Source organism: Equus asinus, chromosome 13, assembly GCF_041296235.1.
Source record: "Equus asinus isolate D_3611 breed Donkey chromosome 13, EquAss-T2T_v2, whole genome shotgun sequence".
NCBI lineage: Eukaryota > Metazoa > Chordata > Mammalia > Perissodactyla > Equidae > Equus > Equus asinus.
Window position 1 is genome coordinate 11,239,886 of NC_091802.1, and position 20,726 is coordinate 11,260,611.

Here is a 20,726-nt window from a genome sequence, read left to right on the forward strand (position 1 = left end):
ACATTGTGCGCCCGGAGTCCACTTCGGTCCCCTGACTGGCCCTATTCCAAGGGAGAGACTGAGATCGGGCGTGCCGAAGATCGAGGATACAGAGGGCCGGCGTGGCGACGGTGGTACAGAGTGCGGGGGAAGATAGGAGAGTTGTTTCTGACCCCTATGCGGTGTGCAGGGATGCGTGTGCGACTCACCTGCGTGTGGCTGTAGTCACGTGTGATTTATGGCCGAGTGTGGCTCACTTGAGTATAGTGACTCACATAGATGATTCACAAGTAAGAACGCGAGTGCCCTGTGCCCAGTTCTGGCTGAGAGAGAGGAAAAAGGGTCTTGGGGGAAGTTGGGGAGGGGGCAGACAAGGGCCCCAGGGCGTCAGTCAGCCCCTGACCAGGAGGAGGGCAGTGTCCCAATCATACAGACGTCATATACTCCTTGTCCCCACCTCAGCATCTGGTCCCTCCCTTGCCAATGGGATTTGGGCCCCTGATATCCATCTGGGTGAGCCCTGTCCTGTCAGCCAGAGGGACCGGCTGTGCCAGAGACAAGCAAACAACCATTAGGGCGCAAGACTGTGGGCGGGGAGAGGAAGCCCAAAGTGAGCAAGGACACAGGCTGGAGCTCCCAGAGAGAAAGAGCCCAAGAGCAACCCAGAGAGAGCTGGGCTTTTCTCCAGAGGCAGACCCTGTCCCCCAGCCCTTCACTCAGCAGCCCAGTAGCCCAGCCCTGCCCGGCCTGCCACTTACCTCCTCCAGGCCAGCTGCTGCTCTAGCCAACGTTGCCGGGGCATCTCTCCTTCCCTCCCATCATGGCCGTGTACCGCGTCTGTGTGACCACTGGTCCCTACCTGATGGCCGGCACGCTGGACAACATCTCCATCACACTCGTGGGCACGTGTGGTGAGAGCCCCAAGCAGCTGCTGGATCATCTGGGCAGGGACTTCACCCCTGGATCGGTGAGTACGGAGGAGAGAGCAAGGAGTGACCTCTGAGGGGCAGGGCTGGCAGGGGACCCTGAAGAGGGGAGGAGTTTCCTCCAGAGCTCATCAAGTCCTGCAGAGCTCTGGATGCTGACCCTAACTTCTTCACCATCCCTATTCTGGTCCCTGTCTTTCCTGTGGATGATAAACCTTACCCAGGCAGGGCTGTGAAGAAAGAGCCCTGGGCAGGGGGTCAGGAGAATTCCACTGGCTTCCTCGCTTCTCTTCCAATAACTGAAGGTGGGCTTTGGGCAAGTTGCATACCCTCTCTGAGCCTGGGTTTCCTCTTCTCTGGAGGGGACCTGCCTGCCTCTGCCAGGCCCCAGGATTGTTTGCTGGTGGCCTACACAAGGGTGCGGGCTGCCAAGGATGCTAGTGAAACACAAAACCCACTCTGGTCACACACCGTGCCTGTGGTAGCTGTGGCTGCTTCTGCCAGGATGAAGGGGTGCCTTTTTCTAATTCATATGAAGGCATCGCATGGGTTAGCAGCAGCTCAGGTTTGTAAGCCAGAATAGGTGTGGGTGTAGACGCACATTGAAAGGCGCAAGGATGGCCCCGGCAGTTCCTTGCCTCTCACTTGCTTACTCTCTTGGTCCCCTCAGGTGCAGAAGTACAAGGTGCGCTGCTCAGCGGAGTTGGGTGAGCTCTTGCTGTTGCGTCTACACAAAGAACGCTATGCTTTCTTCCCCAAAGACTCCTGGTACTGCAGCTACATCTGTGTCACTGCCCATGATGGTACCCTTTCTCACTTCCCCTGCTATCAATGGATTGAGGGCTACTGCACCATAGAGCTGCGACCAGGAACAGGTGGGTCAGAGGCAGGGGCTGGTTTGTGCTGCAGAAAGCATCTGTTGGGATTAGGTGTAGGGAATAGAGTTAGGGTTGGGGTAACAGGAACTCAGGGCTCCCAAGTAGATGCTTTCTGGAGAAAGTAAGCCTCCAAAGCCCTGAAATGCAGGGGCCTTCTGAGCAATATTTACCTCTCTGCAGACGCACAGACATGCACGCTCACGCACACTCACATCGCTTATAGACGCAAACACACACAGACGGCGGTTTGCTTACCACTGACTCCCTCTGCACTTCCCAGAGTGAATTCTTCTGGAGGCCAGAGAGGAATTAACCTGCAAGCTGAGTAATTGCATTTGAACAGGTGGAGTAGCCCTGAATATTTAGACGATTTAGCTGGAGATGCCCTGGCCACTACTACTGGCTTTTCTGGTGTGGATGAAGTGCCTGTGAAATGCTATTCAGATTCCTTTTTGAATCTGGGGGGCCTTTCAAGGGTGCTGGCTTCGAGTTTCTTCGGCCTCTGGACCCCCGGATCTCCCGAGCTGTCTGGTCTGGAGAGGCAATACTAGGACTGGTCCACGTGTTGTGATGAGTCTGAGCGATGAGAGATGACGTTCTAGGCCAAGGTGAGGCAAGTGAACATTACCCCTCAGCCCACAGTGAGTTCTTCATAGACTTTACTCTGAACCCCCATCGACCATCACAGCACATGCACCCCTCACTTCACAAAATATATTTGTTCATCAGCCATTTGTCAAGTGCATGTTATGTGCACAGTACCAGACACCATGCTAGATGCTGAGAATACAAAAAAATGAATACAGTAGAGTTTATAGTCTTGGAAAGGAGACAAATTTGCAAATACTTAGGAAAATTGTTTTAATTTTGGGGTGAGGTTGTCCTGAATCCCTTCTACTGATGAATACAGGAAGAACATGGGACATGCATGTCACTGAGGGATCAGGTCCAAGGGCTAGGGAGTTCAGGCAAGGTTTGCTGGAGGAGATGTTGTTTGAAAAGAGACTTATATGATGAGTAATTTTCATTCCCCACAGCAAGAACTGTTTGTCAGGACTCCCTTCCTCTCCTTCTGGATCACAGGAAACGGGAAATCCAGGCCCGACAGGAATGCTACCGGTAAGGGCAGCCTAATCTGACTTCGTTCCCCATCTTTATTCTGACCTCAGCCTTAATCAGACTGTTACTAACTCTGACCTCAGTTCCAACTTTGGGAGCCCAAAGATCAGGGCCCTGATTTAAACGTCTAACGTCTGACGTCAGTCTAACATTGTCCCTGAGTCCATACCAGAACACCAGTACCAACAGTTGTCCCAATACCATCAATGAATCCACACTCAACCCCCAGCTGCCTTTGGTGTGACCCAAGTATCAGACATGACCCTATTGTTGACCAATCTCAGCCTATCCTCAGCCTCCCCCTAAACTGGCCATGATCTTTATTTTTTAAAGATTGGCACCTGAGCTAACATCTGTTGCCAATCTTCGTTTTTCTTTTCTTCTTCTTCTTCTCCCCAAAGCCCCCCAGTATATAGTTGTGTGTTCTAGTTGTGGCATGTGGGACGCTGCCTCAGCACGGCCTGACGAGCGGTGCCATGTCCATGCCCAGGATCCAAACCAGCGAAACCCTGGGCTGCTGAAGCAGAGCACGGGAATTAACCACTCGGCCATGGGGCCAGCCCCTCAGCCGTGATCTTGATCTCAACACAGACCAACTCTAAACCAGCCTAGACATTCATGTCATCCTCAAATGCCACTCTGATTTGAAGCTCAGTGCCTTCGGGGAGAAAATTCCAATTCTTTGTCACCTACCCAGAAAACGGGTGGTTTCTGCGAGTTTTAATTTAAAGCCATGTCTTAACAGTGAAGGCTTCTGTTTACCCTAAGTTTCACTTGCCATCTCTGACCTCTTTTTCCTTGGAAGCTGGAAAGTCTATGCTCCTGGCTTCCCTGGCATTGTGGATGTCAGCAGCTTTGAGGAGATGGAGTCAAACAAGAAATTTGCCTTGACCAAGACGGCACCTTGTGCAGACCAGGGTGACAGGTGAGGAAGGACCCAGGCTTGGGAAGAAGGTAGAGGAAGTGTGAAGTGAAGGGTCTGTTGTGAGAATGGGGCCCTGGAAGTCAGGGTCTATGACAAGTGCAGATTAATTCAAGTGTCAGAGCAGAATGGGCAGGGATGGCCCCAGCGGTCTGGCAGAGAGGAGGAGGTGGGTACAGGCAGGAGAGAGGGCAGGGGACAAGTCTGGTCTGAGGGGAGGCTTGGGGACACTGGTTGGGGAGAGAGGGAAGGAATTAAGGGGAGTGGACTGCAGGTCCCTCTGACTGGTTTCTTTCTTTCTGCTCCCCCTGCTCCCCAGCAGCGGGAATCGGTACCTGCCTGGCTTCCCTATGAAAATTGACATCCCATCCCTGCTGCACATGGAGCCCAATATTCGCTACTCGGCCACCAAGATAACCTCGCTGCTCTTCAACGCCATCCCTGCGTGAGGCCACTGCCCTCTGCACACCTGCTCACTCTCCTGTCTGCCTCTGCCCCTTTGATGCACAGCCACATCTCTGCTCTCTCTGACCCCCCCAGGCTCCCCCCTCTCTGCCTCGGTCTCTCTTCTCCCTACTCCTCAGTCTCTCCCTCTCTTCCCCTAATCTCCCCTCTCTGTCAGTCTCCCCTCTCTCTGCCCCTCAGGCTCCTCTCCCTCCTTAGGCAACTCCTTTTTCTATCTCCCCATCGCCTCCTCTTTGCTCTTAAGTCATCCCTTCGCTTTCCATTCCTCAAACCAATACAATTAACTGAGTACCTGGTCTGTGCAAAGCATGGTCCCAGGCACTGTTGGTGGGACCACGGTGAGTAGGACAGAGGCCCGGCCCTTAAGCTTTAATGAGATGGTCAGACAGCTCAAGTTCAAATCCCAGAACCAATACTTTCTAGCTGTATGATCTTGATTTCCACTTAGCCTCTACATAGTTTCCTCATTTGTAAAATGACAATAGTATTCATACTTACCTCACAGGTTTGGAGGAGAACTTAATGACATAACACCCAGCACAAAATAATTTCTCAATAGATGTTACTGAGTAGTAGTACTAGGACATTGATTTGGCTGTGAGGAACTCACAGTATCACAAGGGAGAGGTGTTGTGTGATTAGTTACCAATCAGAGGGGTCATTAGCAGCTCATTCAACAGCTGAGGCTCTGCTTGTGATGTGGCTGGAGAGGGTACAGTCGACACAATGAGGATGACTTATCCGCACCACGTGGCCACGTGCACCACTTGTGTACGGTGTGGAGTTACCCCTACAAAACCTCGGTTGGCCACTAGACTTTTCTCCCATGCGGGTTGTTAGGCACCTCTGCTTTGAACATTGACCTTGTCAGGTTCCTCCAGCCCTCTAGGTGAGGAGCACAGTGCTCCTGGCAGCTCCCAGCCCCCACCCTCACTTCCCCTCCCACTCAGGTCCTTGGGCATGAAGCTTCGAGGGCTGCTGGACCGCAGGGGCTCCTGGAAGAAGCTGGATGACATCCGGAATATCTTCTGGTGCCACAAGACCTTCACTTCGGGTGTGCAGAGTTGGGCAGGAGAAGTCCATCCTCCACCCTACCCCAGCCTCAGACCCCTCTACCCCATTCTGGGAAAGGGCCTTTTTCCAGCCCTCTCAGGGAGAATGCTGGATTATAGTTGAGGGGTTCCTGGTTTCACTGGTGGCAATCTCACAGATTCCCCTCAGGAACCAGGGCATCTCTCCTTCCTCTGGGAGGGGACAAGAATAAGGGAGTGATGACAGAGAGACACCCCTTGCCTAGGAGAGGGTCAAGGGCCATTTCAGGAGTCCTAATCCTGATCATATGCACTTTCCTCTCTTCCTCTACCCCCACCACCAAGACTTCTGGGCTTTGGGGCCAGACCTGGGTTCAGATCCCTGTTCTGCCACTAACTGAGCAAGTCACTCCATCTTGTTGACTCTCAGTGTCCAGTGTTAAATTGAAGATATAATTATACCTACCTCACAGAGTTGCTGGGAGGAAAATCTAAACCACAGTATAACTAAAAGGCTGGGCAGGAGCAGGATCTAGAGAAGTAGTTTCCGAACCAACTGGCTCCCCTCTCTTGCCCCCTAGAGTACGTCACAGAGCACTGGCATGAAGACCACTTCTTTGGGTACCAGTACCTGAATGGTGTCAATCCTGTCATGCTCCATTGCCTCTCCAGCTTGCCCAGAAAGCTGCCTGTCACCAGTGACATGGTGGCTCCCTTGCTGGGATCAGCCACCTGCCTGCAGACAGAGCTAGAGGTGGGTGAGTTGCCATTATGGACAAGGGAAGTGTGTGGAGGACAGGGGCGGGATGGCTGGGCCACATCCAGCCTGTTGGCCTTGCCCTCTGGGTAGCCCTGGCCCTGCACCTTTCAAGTCGAGCAGATATAGAAGAGAGCCAAATGGGGTTCAGGGTGGCTTGAGGCCTGAGATGGGGCCTGGTAAAGTGATATGAACGAGCAGGGCAGCTGCAGGACAGACATCTAGGAGAAGGGCCTCCAAGATCCCAGGGGGCTGAGGCTGGGAGAAGGCTGTTTTAAGACAGATACAGCAGGAACAATCATGGAGAACTAGGAGCTCTCAGGGTGTGGGAGAAGACGATGATCCAGTCTCTCTGGGGCACCCAAGCCCTCAGGCAGCCTCCAGAAGGCTGGCAAAGACGTTGGTGAATTCTCATTGTGTGTTGATTTTTCTGTTGTTCGATATGCTGAGGTCGACTGAGTTGACAGCGTAGAAAGGACCAGTTATGGGGGGAGGGGGAGAGGACGCTGGCTTGTCCAAGCTGGGAAGGCAGCTTGTTACCAAAACCAAAGGGCATTCCCGCCTGGCCAGTTAAATCAGACTCTCCACCAGAAGTAGTTGTCTCACAAAGTAAGGTATGTTTGCAGCAAATAGGAGACCATGAGGAATCATCTCCAGAGTCATGGCGTCCCAGAACAAAGAGAAGCAGGGACCTTTTATTTCAGATGGGGATGAATATTCAAAAGGAAGAGGTGGGTATTCGCTTGTGCAGGCTCAGTTGGAAAACATGCTTCCACATACACTGCAGGTTGCAGTAATAAGGCCTAAGCTCCTCCTGGAGAGGCTTAGCATTAAAAATAAAGCAAAGGTCATAGGCATAGCTTTTGTGGTGAGGCTTGGTCTAGTTCAGGGCCTTTGGTGATTGCATCTCCTTGACATAACAAAAGGAAAAAAAAAAACAATTTGGAAAAAACAGTTGAATGCTTCCAAACCCACGCCTGAGTTCCTGGGGCAACTAGTCAGTGACAAGGTGAGAGGCTGCACACCGAGACTCTGCTGGACCTCATTCCGGACATTCTTGGAAGGGTGGGGTACCAAGCATAGGCCATTAGTGCAGGCACCAAGCATTACTGAGGCTCAGGCTGGAGTGGGTGGACAGAGCACGGAGAGGGAAGCTGAGCGCGGGTGGGGATAGTATTCTAAACCTTTGTGCGCCTTCTTCAGAGGGGGAACATCTTCCTAGCCGACTACTGGATCCTAGCGGAGGTCCCCGTCCACTGCCTAAACGGCAGCCAGCAGTACGTGGCCGCCCCGCTCTGTCTGCTGTGGCTCAATCCCCAGGGGGCGCTGGTACCCTTGGCCATCCAGGTGAGCCTGGGGCGGGGGCTCGGGGGCGGGGCCTCAGGAGGCACACTAGCAGTCTTGAGCCTCACCCCCTTATTCTTCTTGGACGCAGCTCAGCCAGACCCCCGGGCCCAACAGCCCCATCTTTCTGCCCACTGACTCCGACTGGGACTGGATGGTGGCCAAGACTTGGGTACGCAACTCTGAGTTCCTGGTGCACGAGAACAACACGCACTTTTTGTGCACGCATTTGCTGTGCGAGGCCTTCGCCATCGCCACGCTGCGTCAGCTGCCGCTCTGCCATCCCATCTACAAGGTCTGTACGAACCCCCGGCGGGCCAGAGGGGGCGGAGCCAAGGCGGCCTTCTCCCCTGACCTTCGGCTCCTGTGACCTCATCCCGCTTGCAGCTCCTGCTTCCCCACACTCGCTACACGCTGCAAGTGAACACCATCGCAAGGGCCACGCTGCTCAACCCCGAGGGCCTTGTGGACAAGGTGCGGCTTCCCGGCTCCCTGCCCTCCCCGTCTCTGAGGCCCCGCCCCCGAGGACGCTTTGCCCCGCCCACAAGCCTTGTTCGGCCACCAATCCCATTCTACAGTCCCTGACAGCACCTTCCCACAAGCCCCGCCCCTTTGCGTCAGTCTCCTACTTGAGCTGCAGCTAAACCTTGCCCCTTTGGGGTCAATCCCACCCACGGGCCTCACGCCCTCAGGCCCTGGTTCCAAAGGCTCCTGGAGGTGGGCAGGGCAACCCCAGGCTGAGCAAAGCCCCCCTGCTGACCCTGCCCCGGCTCTCGCCTCCCTGCCTGCCCGGCATTTAGTTCATTCTTCTGGTTACCGAACACTTCAAGGTTACCTACTGTGCACGTAGTAGGGCCGCAACCCGCGCGGCCCACATCGGGCCACTATGAGTGTTTGATCCGTGGTCTTAGACTGATTGATTAACTGAAAAATCCCCTCTGCTGAGTCACTAGACCAATCTCGTCCCCAGGCACTGGGGTGGGGGTTGGGCCCACCCGGGAGCCAGCTGTGCTGTGTCCTTAGGTCACGTCCATCGGGCGGCAAGGCCTCCTCTACCTCATGAGCACCGGTCTGGCCCACTTCACCTACACCAATTTCTGCCTTCCGGACAGCCTGCGGGCCCGTGGCGTCCTGGCCATCCCCAACTACCATTACCGAGACGACGGCCTAAAGATCTGGGCCGCCATCGAGAGGTGTGGGCTTGGGACCCTGCAGCCAATCTGGCCCTACCAGCGCCTGCTGGCCCAGGGGCAGTGTGGGCCCCTGTGCTCAAGAAGGCTGGGGTGCTTATTGCTGGGGGTTTCGGGGGTTCTCAGACCCCAGCATGGGGCACCCCAAGGGTGAGAGTTGCGGTTGGGGTCCCTATGAAATGGCAGATAGCTGTGGGCTGGAGAGGGCCTGGGCTGTGCATAAATGCAATGGAGGAAGGGAAGGATGGGGTGTCCAGAGGAGTCAGGGCAGGTGCAACAGCTAGTGTGGGCTGGGGCCCCCAGGCAGGCAGGTCTTCTTTCTCCTGGGTGCTAAGTGTGGCGGGATACAGGATGAGTCAGGCTCTCCTCAGTGCACTCTTCCCCTAGCCTCCTGGGCTGGAAGGAGGCCCAGAGCACCCCTGACTCAGGAGTGAGGGTGAGACTTGAATCCCTGTGGACTCTCAGTGGACTCTGGCCAGCTGGCTCTCCCCAGCCTGAGCAGCAATGGGCCTCGGTTTTCTGGCCAGGCCTGAGCCCGAGGTCACTGCTGTGGCATGGAGTATCTCTTTTCTGCAGCTTTGTCTCGGAAATCGTGAGCTACTATTATCCCAGTGATGCATCTGTGCAGCAGGATTCAGAGCTGCAGGCCTGGGTTGGCGAGATTTTTGCTCAGGCATTTCTGGGCCGAGAAAGCTCAGGTATCCTCTCTCCATCCCCCAACCACAGGCTCTCAATGACCCAGTGCTCCCCCTGATGCCACCATTAATCAGTTCCTACTTACTGACCAGCCTTTGAAGTACATTGTGTTATTAGCCCCACTGAACAGATAAGGAATAGGCATGGAGAAGCCTGAAGATAGTAAGCGGCAGAGGCAGGATCCAGGGCCAGCTCTCACCCTCTCCAAAGCCCTTGCTTTCGACCACTACGCTGTGCCCCTCTGGTCCTCCTTGACCTTTACACAAACCCGTCCATTCACTTCTGCTTGCTGAGCTCTATGGATGTGTTGCCTCATGCGGTAGGAGCCATCTTCAGCCTCAAACACAAAGGATTCTGGAAACTTCTCTCATACTCTCTCATGTTTGTCTTGCCAGGTGGCCCCTCCAGCCACCAACCTCTCTCACTTCCTTTGGCTTCATGGAGTGGGTTGGTCCTTCTGCTGCCTGATTCCTCCTTATTTACACCTGTCAGCAAACCCTAACTCTTCCCTCTCTTCTGACACTGCCTGAGAGGCCTCTCAGACCCACCAACACCATGGCCTCCTCTTAAGCCTCCTTTGCTTAACCTCAGTGCCAAGCAGATGCCCCAGACCACCCTCCCTTCTTTAAAGTCTTCCCTTAGCTCCAGGCAGGATATGTCCTTCTTTCTTTCTTTTCTTTTTTTTTTTTTTTTTTGAAGATTAGCCCTGAGCTACCTGCTGCCAGTCCTCCTCTCTTTTGCTGAGGAAGACTGGCCCTGAGCTAACATCCATGCCCATCTTCCTCTACTTTATATGTGGGACACCTACCACAGCATGGCGTGCCAAGTGGTGCCATCTCCACACCCGGGATCTCAACCGGCAAACCCTGGGCTGCTGAGAAGCGGAACGTGCGCACTTAACTGCTGTGCCACGGGGCCGGCCCAGGATATCTCCTTCTGAACCTCTCACTTCTTCCCAGGTCCCCATCCCAGCTGTTGGTTTGTCCTGGATCTCTGTTTCCTCTCTCTACCCCTCCCTAACACAATGACCCTTTCTCCGGTTTTTCCTCTGTAGCTGCTTCCAGACTTGGAAATCTCCCCATTCTCTATTCCCTGAAGGACTTTCGTTTTTGGCTGTCTCATTGTCACCCTTGGGACCTGCACATGAAAACTACAAGTCATCACTATAGAATGACTTCTGGCCTCACTCGGGTTATATACCCTATTGCTATTCTTCATGGCCTACTTCCCTGGTGCCACTGTAATATATGGTGTATACTCTGGGCACTGGACCATGTAGCAGAGGCCTCTGTGTCTGGGTGTAGTGGAAGAAAAGGAAAAGCTCAAAGTGGCACAAATGTCCATCCTCTGGTTCCCCCAGCCCTAGCCCGAGGTGGAAGACTCTCACTGCCTGGGACATCTCTCAGCAGGGATGTGGGTTTCAGCTGACTCAGCGCTTCTGGTGGTCACCCAGAGGAGTTCCCGCCTGGGGAGACCCAGGGAGGAGGGGTGGTCTCAGGTCACCTGCAAATAGAATGGACAGCTTTGCAGCCCTACCTGTAGTGGACTCCGAGCCTGTTTTTTTTTAAACAAAATTTTTTAAACATACAAGCATAGAGAGTATAATGTAATGAACACCTATTTACCTATCACCCAGATTCAACAACTGTTAACATCTTTGCCATATTTGATTAATCTGTTGCTTTTGTTTACTGTTGAAGTCTTTTAAAGCAAATTAGAATATTTCATATTTCAGTCCTAATCAATATGCAACTCAAAAAAATGTTTTTCTACACAACCGCATACTATCATCATGCTTAACAAAATTGACAATAATCTCCAATATCACCCTCTTATCTAGTCCATGTTCAAATTTCCTCCCTTCTCCCATTTTCCCTCGGTTGATCCTGTTGATTCCAGAGCCAATCGAGGACCACATGATACAGTTTTTGTTTCGACTCTAAAGTCTCTTTTAATTTGGGACAGCCCCCCCCCCCTTTAAATCACATGACATCTGACATGGACTTATTGAAAAGCCAGGACTAGCAGATCTGTAGAATGTCTCACCTTCTGAATTTATCTAATTGCTTGCTCATGATATCATTCATCTTGTTCCTCCACACACTGTGTTTTTTGTCAACTGGAAGTAATACCTAAAGGTTACGTGTTTTTGGCAAGAATATTTCTCAGGTGATGCTGTGTTCTCCTCATTGCATCACATGGGGAGACACATAATGTCAGGTTGTCTCACTGTTAATGATGCCAAGAGTAATTTCTGGGTTAAGGTGGTGACAGCCAGAGGTCTTTTGGATCTTTTAAAGGGTGACCCCTTCCCATGCTTTGCAAGCCTACTGTCAATCATGGGCAGTCCTGATCCTGAGCAGCTATTTTCTATTTGGGGTTATCCATTTCCTATTTAAGACCCAGCAGGGGATCTTGTTACTATTGGCTCAACTCTATCTTACTTTATTAAACTTGTCTCTGATTTAATACATCAGAAATTCTTCAGATTGACAAACATCTCTTTGAACCAGTGCAAACTTATTCTAGATTCATATGTTTTAAGGCAAAATGCACTCATTAACTCAGTCACTATGCCTTTTGCTTCCATATTTCAAGGGGAAAAAATACATAATATAAGCCACAGAAAAATTCCCATAGATGGTCTGACTTCTTGGCTTTTTAATTCTCAGCCCTCAAGGTTAGACTATCAACCATGAACAGAACATTCAGAAAATTCCCACACACTCTAGGCAGATACCCGGTCCCTCCTCCAAACCTCTCTGTCTGTTCTGGTGCATCAGCCTCTCTCCAGTCATCCTGACTCCAAACCTTGGAGCCACCTTTGACTCATGTTCTCTCCTGTCTTTCTCTCTCCCTAAATCCAGTCTGGTGGCTAACCCCATCATTTCCCACTGTCACCATCCACACTCTACTAGTCCCAGTCCTCACACGACTCCTGCATCGTGGTAGCTGTCTCTTCTTAACCAGTCCCACCTCTCCCAGCCTCTTCCTACTTGCCCTCCAAGCCTGTGGGGCCACTACCCTAGTAATCCTCTGAAATATTGCCCAGAAACGACCTGGCCTGGCACACTGCTATAGCCTCATCTCCAATTATGTCCCCTCCCTGTCCTCTCACCTTGCTTGGGCCCCATCCTTCCCACTCTGGCTTCTTAATCTCTCCTGCATTCACTTCATTCATCCAATAATTACCGGGCTCTTTAATATTAAGTATTGTTCCAGGTGCTGGCGTTCAGCAGGGAACATGACAGATAAAAGTCCTGGCCTTTCCAGAGCTTAAAGTTCTTGTGGGGAGAGACAGATAATAAATATGTCAGGTGGGTATGAATGCTAAGAAGAATGAAACCGTGTCAGAGGATATAGCATGTAGAGGTAGGGGGATCATTTCAGATAGGGGGTCAGGGAAGGCCTCTCTGAGGAGTTGATGTTTGAGTAGAGACCTGAAGGAAGTGAAAGAGCTAGTTCCGTGGATAACTGGGTAAAGTATACAGGGAGTGCAAAGGCCCTGAGGTGGGAGCATGTGGTGGGTTTGAGGACTTCAGGAGAGTAAGTGAGAGGGAGAAAACTAGGGAAGGAAATGAAGTCAGAGAAGGAGCGAGAGCCAGCTCAAGTAGGGCCACGGTAGGGTAAGTGAGGTGGAAGTCCTTAGAGGGTTTTAGCAAATGGTGACATAATTCAATTTATGGTTCTAAAGGATCACTCACTCGGGACTTTCAGGTGAAGAACAGGCTGTCAGGGGCAAGGGTGGAAGCCAGATTCATCCAGGAGCGAGATGATGGAGAGTGGGTGGTGATGGAGACTGGAGGTGGTGAGAAAAGATTGGTTTCTCGAAGTATCTGCTGATATGTGCAGTATGAGGTAAAAAGAGGAGTGAGTGCACAGATTTTGGCCTGAGCAACTGGATAAAGAGTACCAAAATGGGCTCACTGTGGGAAGGACGGATTTGGGGAGTGTGTGTGCACAGGAAGTCAAGCTTAGGTTTTGCAAATGCTAAGTGTGAGAAGCCTTGCAGACACTCAGGTGGAGATGTCAGGTAGCAGCTGCAGATTTATACCCACTGCTGAGTCGAGAGTTCAGGGGCCATGCAGAGCCGGAGATGTGGATTTGGGAATCATCGACCAGTGGGAGGTGGTTAGAGCCATACAATTGGATGAGACCAGTGAGATCCAGAGACAAGAGGACCAACTGAAAGTGCCTTCCTCTGTCATCTTTTTTCCATTCAAAGCTCACCCACTCTTCAGCTCAGGGAGGCCCCTTCTATTCCTTTAGGAAAGTCTCCCATAACCACATTAGTCCCAGTGCCTGTTTCTGTGCTGCCTGCCCTCTCCTCAGAGAGCCAAGCCCTGGCCTGAGAGCTTTCTTCTGCTTCCATCACTGCGAGCTCATGATTAACACTCTCTGGTCATCTGTCTCTGCTGCTAAGCCCCGCAGTGGATGATCCCTACTGGGTGCTTGGACAAATCTTGGTGAATTAGGTAGCATTAAATCATTATGCACTGATGTGAGCCGCAGACAGAAGTGCCTTGGCGGTCAGGGAGAGGCAGCTTGGCTGTTGGCTTGCACCTGCCTCCTCTGCTCTGAGCTCTGCTGGCTGGGCATTTTCTCGTTTGATCCCAGCACCCAGCTCCTATCCTGACCCCCTTCAGAGACCAAAAACCCTGGTGTTGACCATCCCTAACCTCAGCCCAACCCTAATTTTACTCCAAAGACAGTGGTGGCCAAATATTTAGCCCTCACTTCCTCACTCTCCCCCTGCAGTAAGCCCCAGCCCTGAGCTGCCCCTAGGAATCCCGTCCCCCCCATCCACACCCTCTTCCCTTCCTCCCACACCCAGGCTTCCCACGCCAGCTGTGCACCCTGGGAGAGCTGGTGAAGTTCCTCACTGCAATCATCTTCAACTGCTCCGCCCAGCACGCTGCTGTCAACAGTGGGCAGGTGAGGCTGCAGAGGGCCGGTCTGGGGAGTAGTGGACTGTGCAAGGTGGCATGGCTCAGCAATGAACATGAGGCCAGAGTTTGGGTTGAGAGTATAGGTGGGTCAGGGTGGGGGTGGGTTTATGATCAGAGCTGGTGTTGGATGATGAACGGGTGGAGCTGGATCCAAGGTTGTAATGGTGACTCGAGTTGGTGTTGTGTAGGGAGTAGAATTTACGGGCTTCTGTCATGGTTAGGAGGTGGCTAGTAGAGTATCAGGTTGCTCTGTGTGGCATGCTGGCCCAAGGCCCTTTCCTAGGATTACCTCTCTACATCCTCCTTGGTGATTCACTCCACCCAGTCCTAGAACATTGGGTAGGGAGTGACAAGGGGTGAGCCAGGCTCCTGACCCACTTTTGGAACTTTCTGCCGTATACGCCTCGCTCTCTTCCCTTTCCACGATCTTTGGGGCGGTAGGGGCAGGATCAGGGATGATGATGAAGGAACTGGTCCTGCCCCTCTGACCAGCTGACTCAGCTGGGGTGGGGGTCTCCACAGCATGACTTTGGAGCCTGGATGCCCAATGCCCCATCATCCATGAGACAGCCCCCACCCCAGACCAAGGGGACGACCACCCTGAAGAGTTACCTAGACACCCTCCCAGAAGTGAACGTCACCTGTAAAAATCTTCTCCTCTTCTGGTTGGTCAGCCAAGAACCCAACGACAAGGTGTGTATATGGGGTGGGGGGCGGGCTATGGGGTGGGGGTTTGCAGGGCCTAGGCAGTGGGGGTGGTGGCTCCAGGGAGGCTTGGGGACTGACTGCTGGCATTTATGCCCACTGCTGAGCTGCCTTGGGGTCTCCAGTTTCTCCTGGAGGTGATAGTTGATCCCAGAACACATACATTGAAGCAAATACCAGTTTAGTAGCTGGGGCACAACATCCATCCAGTTCACCAGTTTACCAATCTATCTACCAATCTGTTCATCCATCTACCCATCCATCTATCCATTTATTCATCAATCAACCACATCCATCAACCACTCATCCATTCATCCAAACATTCAACCTACGTTTTTTGGATACCTTCCATGTGTCAACATAGCACTGGGCACCAGGCATATAAAGACATATAAAGAGCAAGATGTTCCTGCCTTCAAGAATCAGACAGTCTAGTTGAGGAGACACACAGGTAAGTGAAAAAGGGCACCACAGTGTTGTAGAAATTATTTATTTACTAATTCCTCCATTCAACACATACTTCTTGAGCACTCGCAATGTACCATACACTGGTGGGCAGATATGATCCCTGTCCTCGTGAGCTTACAGCCTAGTGACAGAGGTGAGGGTGGGGCCTTGTGGAAAATGACCGAGTCTGGGAAAACCCAGGAAGGCTTCTTGGAGCAAGTGACATCTAAGCTGAAACATGTGTGACAGGTAGGAGTTTGGCAGACAAAGGAGCAGCAGGATTAGTTTTTAAGCAGAGAGAAGGATGTGACCAAGTGAAATGAAGTAAAGTGAAGGCGAGAGTCTGTTGGTGTGATTGTAGGGTCACAAATGGTTCCATGCAGGCACAGTACTCCTTCAGAGGACAGTGGGGAGCCAGGGAGTCATTTCAGAGTTTTAGGCCTGGGGTGACATGGCTAAATTTGTGTTTTGGCAAGGCCGCTTCTGTGGCTGTGTGGATGGATAGGAGGGGTTTCTACAACCCTCTCCTCAGGTTCAATCATCTTCTAGAACAGCTCACAGAACTCAAGAAAACAGTTTACTTACTAGATTACTGGTTTATTATAAAAGGATACAACTCAGGAATAGCCAAAGGGAAGAGATGCACAGGGCAAGATATGAGGGAAAGGGGGCAGGGCTTCCATGCCCTCTCAGGGTGCACCACCCTCCCAGCACCTGCATGTGTTCAGCCTGAAAGCCCTCCAAACCCAGATTTTAGACATGTTCATGGAGGTTTCATTCCGTAGATATGATTGATTAAATCTTTGGCCCCTGGGGATTAATTCAACCTCCAGCCCTTCTCCCCTCCCCAGAGGTTGGGGGGTGGGACTGAAAATTCTAACCCTCTAATTACATGGTTGATTCCCCTGGCAACCAGCCCCCACCCTAAGGGGCTTTCCAGAAGTCACCTCATTAATATAAACTCAAGTGTGGTTGAAAGGGGCTTATTTTGAATAAGGAAAGGCACTTTTTAACATTCTTATCACATATAAGGGTTTTAGGAGCTCTATGTAGGAACAGGGAAGACCAAATATTTTTTCTTATTATAAATCACAGCATCACAGTGGAGAGGGATATGTAGGCAGAGAATGAGGGTGGAGGGTTCCCGCCTCATAAACCAGTGGGAAGTTTAACCTGGAAAATTCTAACAACGATAACAGCAGCTATCATCACTTCCTGAGGATCTGTCACGTCTCAGTCATTAAATCAGATACTCTATGTATACCATTTTAAAACACAAAATAAATAAGTAGCTATATTTAAAATGCTTAATACAGTGCCTGGCATATAAGTGTTCAATAAATGGTAGTTTCATTTTACAGGGGAGAAAACTAAGTTTCAGAGACACAAAACAATTTGCCCAAGGTCACAGAGCTAGTAACAGGCTTTGAACCCAGGCTGTCATATTTCTGTGTTCTGCTTTTGTGACAGCTACACTCTGCTGTAGTTTTAGAAATTAGGTGTCAATCTGGTAAATAAGACATAAAATTGATTCTTTGAAAAGCCTAATAAAGTAAGGAAACCAGAGATGATTCTAATCAAGAAAAAAAAGCATATAAATGTACAACATTAGGAATGGGAAAGACATACAGCCACAAATACAGAGAAGACTGAAAACAATTAGAAGAAAATACTACTTACAGTTTTACGCAAACAAATTTGGAAATCTTGATGAAATGAATGATTTTCTAGGAAAACATAAACAACCAAAACTTAACACCAGGAGAGATGAGAACCATACATGAATGGGTAAGGTTGTAAACGATCTGATCCTTTTCCCTGCAAAGGGAGATTCTACTAAACCTTGAGGGAACAAGTCATTCCTAAATTATTCAAACTACTTGAAAGTATAGGGAAAGTATAGAAGCTTCCCAAATCATTTTACTGGGAACCCTGATACCAGCACCTGGCAAAGGTAATGCTCCTAAGAAGGCAGGTGGGTCTCAGGTAGAAGGTTCCAGTATAAGATCCATACCTCCCACCTATGTGACCTTGGATATGCAATGAGACTGCTCTAAGCCTCAGTTTCTTAATCTGTAAAGTGGGAATGATGGGAGTACCTGTTTTACAGGATTGTTGTGCCATTGTTATAGTCCATGTAAGGGCTTGCAGTGTGTTGGCTGTGATTAAGAATATAAAATTATAAACTCATTCCGCTTTAAGACCACAGTCTTAAAAATATATCATCAGTTAATGAAGGCCAATAATAAATAGCACAACGATAATGCACGATGATGAAGTCTACTTTATTCTAGGAATGGAAGGTTGGTTCAACCTTATGAAATCTAATGGTATAATTCATTACATCAATAAAGAAACACACGATATAATCATCTCAAAATATGCTGAAAAGCATTTGGTAAGTGTGAACAGCTATTACTAATAAAAACTCAGTGTAAAATGAAACTCCCTTACGGAGTATTGATAAAAAGTATATTTCAGAGCCATCCCCCATGGCCTAGTGGTTGAAAGTTCAGTGCTCTCACCTCTTTGGCGGCCCAGGTTCTTTGCCTGGGCTGGAATCATGGGGCCCGTCTGTCAGTTGCCATGCTGTGGTGGCGGCTCATGTGGATGAACTGGAAGGACTTACGACTAGGATATACAACCCTGCACTGGGGCTTTGGGGAAGGAAAAAAAAAGTGTATTTCAGAAAACACTGTACTCATAGTGAAACAATAGAAGTCTCCTCATTAGAGTCAGGGACAAGAAAACAATGCCCACTGTTACTGCTATTATTTAACACTGTTCTGGAAGGCTCTGCCAGCACAATAAAACAAGACAAAGAATTTTTTAGGGGCTGGCCCGGTGGCACAGCAGTTAAGTGTGCTCATTCTGCTTCGGCAGCCCGGGGTTCGCTGGTTCGGATCCCGGCTGCGGACATGGCACCACTTGGCATGCCATGCTGTGGTAGGCATCCCACATGTAATGTAGAGGAAGATGGGCACAGATGTTAGCTCAGGGCCAGTCTTACTCAGCAAAAAGAGGAGGATTGGCAGCAGTTAGCTCAGGGCTAATCTTCCTCAAAGGAAAAAAAAAGAATTTTTTAAACATCAGTATTATTGCTAACAGTTATATTCTATGAAGGTTATATTGAACAGGCAGTGGATGCTGGTTAGGAGGCTGGCCCAGTGAACAGGGATGGTGAACTGGTTGTGTGGCGTGGTCAGGGAGAGAGGGGCAGTCCTGTACTGCACAGGTTGGCATTGTTCTTGGTGGTATTTCTCGATTGTGGCTGGCCATGCTGTATAGTGTGATACATATATCATTGTATAGTGTATGGTGATAGTGATTGTGTTGGCAAAAGTTTCATTATGTCCCTTGATTGGGAAGATGCCTCAGATCTGGTTGTCATCAGGGATTGAGTTTTGTGAAATTGTGAGGTAATAGGTGTATTTTTGGGCATATTTGCTGGGGTGTGTTTATGTTGATTTCACTTGTGTTATGAATGTGGTTGTGTTCTTTTAGTTCATAGAGCAAGGGACCAGGCACTGAAGGGACCTTTACAGATTCACTAATCAAATCCATTGACTTTCAGATGCGGAGACTGTCTTGAGTCAGAGTAACAGGCAGAAGGTTACCAGCAGAGGCAGCATTAACCTTGGGTTGGCTGGCTTCCAAGTCCCATTCTGACTCCCACGCTCCATGAGCTGTGGGTGTTGGGGGCTACTCGGTGCAGATCGTGGAGAGGTGGTTTGGGGTTGTGGTTTGAAGGGTTTGTGTGTACAGTAGCTCTAAAGGGTCATGTCCTTAGAAGCCAACTTGACTGTATTTGTTGGCAAATGTAGTCTTTCATTATTCTCCATCCTGTCCTCAACATCATCCTGACCCCACACCTGATTTTCTCCCAGCGTCCCCTGGGCACCTATCCAGATGAGCACTTCACCGAGGAGGCCCCACGGCACAGCATCGCCGCCTTCCAGAGACGCCTGGCCGAGATCTCACGAGACATCCAGGAACGGAACCGGGGCCTGGCGCTGCCATACGCCTACCTAGACCCTGCCCTCATCGAGAACAGTGTCTCCATCTAAACCCCTCCTCATACCACCCTGGAAGAAAGGCCTAAGCGTGAGGTGGGCCAACTTCTAAGGGTCCTCCAAGCCATTCTGCCCTCCTTGTTCTCCGTCAGCCTGAACCGTCTCCTCTGCAGATGAAGACCTTTTCCACCTGCCATGGTTCTACCATCATATGAACTGGGCCCTAAACTGTGAGGGACCAGTCCAGCAGGGTCCAGGGTGAGAAGCCACCAGCTAAAGTCAAATGCACAAGAGGCCCCTCTGAAAGGAAGGGACTCCATCACTGTTTGCCCTACTTTGGGCAGCCTCCTGCTTCTGTCTCCTGTGAAAATCTACCTTCTCCCCTTGGGACTTCTGGCTTGGGACTCTGAGGTATCCTCCTCAGTCCTCCCCCATCCCAAAACTCTTTCTCCTACCTTGCCTTTTTTTTTTAGATTGGCACCTGAGCTAACATCTGTTGCCAATCTTCTTTTATTTTTCCTTCTTCTCCCCAAAGCCCTCAGTACATAGTTGTATATTCTAGTTGTAGATCCTTCTGGTTGTGGCATGTGGGACGCCGCCTCAGCACGGCTCGATGAGCAGTGCCATGTCCACACCCAGGATCCAAACTGGCAAAATGCTGGGTCCCCGAAGTGGAGCCCATGAACTTAACCACTCAGCCATGGGGCCAGCCCCCTATCTTGCCTTTTTTTTTTTTTTTTTTTTTTTAAGATTTTATTTTTTCCTTTTTCTCCCCAAAGCCCCCCGGTACATAGTTGTATATTCTTCGTTGTGGGTCCTTCTAGTTGTGGTATGTGGGACGCTGCCTCAACGTGGTTTGATGAGCAGTGTCATGTCCGCGCCCAGGATTCGAACCAACGAAACACTGGGCCGCCTGCAGCGGAGCGTGCGAACTTAACCACTCAGCCACGGGGCCAGCCCCCCTATCTTGCCTTTTTGTTTCCACTTTCCTCCAAGCCTAGGACTAACCAATCCAATGTCCTTCTCTGGAAGAGCCTGGAAACTGGGCAAGAAGGATGTGTGCCCATGATCTGCTATGTGGTCTACTTTGACTGCAACGTCTTTAAGGGGAGAGTTAGAATTAGAGCCCAGCTTACCTGGACCTCTAGCTGCCTTCTCAGGGCCAGGCTCCCTGGCTTGAGTGTGTATGTGGGGAGTCTCTTCCCAGCTCTTCTCCTATCCCCTCTATCATCCCTCCCTCTTTTTGTCCTTGAGCCCAGTGAGTTCAATAAAAACCAACATATTTGGCTCATATTTCATTTTGTT

At 50.6% G+C, this 20,726-nt stretch overlaps 1 protein-coding gene across 3 annotated transcripts; it reads left to right on the forward strand.

The window, feature by feature from the left end:
- The first annotated feature begins 132 nt into the window (after positions 1-132).
- ALOXE3 (arachidonate epidermal lipoxygenase 3) lies at positions 133-20,726 on the forward strand. Of its 3 annotated transcripts, XM_070482374.1 has the most exons (16): positions 133-269; positions 747-946; positions 1,576-1,780; positions 2,821-2,902; positions 3,708-3,827; positions 4,144-4,269; positions 5,240-5,343; positions 5,902-6,074; positions 7,281-7,424; positions 7,513-7,716; positions 7,809-7,895; positions 8,445-8,614; positions 9,188-9,309; positions 14,142-14,242; positions 14,779-14,949; positions 19,296-20,726. In XM_070482374.1, the coding sequence occupies exons 2-16, from the start codon at positions 800-802 to the stop codon at positions 19,473-19,475; spliced, it is 2,136 nt and encodes a 711-aa protein (XP_070338475.1). In that variant the 5' UTR covers positions 133-269; positions 747-799; the 3' UTR covers positions 19,476-20,726. The 3 variants fall into 3 exon arrangements, with proteins under 3 accessions (XP_070338475.1, XP_044601080.2, XP_070338476.1); XM_044745145.2 differs by having other exon boundaries at positions 142-946; positions 4,147-4,269; XM_070482375.1 differs by lacking the exons at positions 133-269; positions 747-946; positions 1,576-1,780 and adding an exon at positions 1,787-2,391.

Coding starts and splice junctions, on each gene's coding strand:
- ALOXE3 (XM_070482374.1), top strand. CDS start 800: ATGGCCGTGTACCGCGTCTGTGTGACCACTGGTCCCTACCTGATGGCC. Junction 1,781..2,820: donor AGAGCTGCGACCAGGAACAG/GTGGGTCAGAGG, acceptor CATTCCCCACAG/CAAGAACTGTTTGTCAGGAC. Junction 7,896..8,444: donor CCGAGGGCCTTGTGGACAAG/GTGCGGCTTCCC, acceptor CTGTGTCCTTAG/GTCACGTCCATCGGGCGGCA.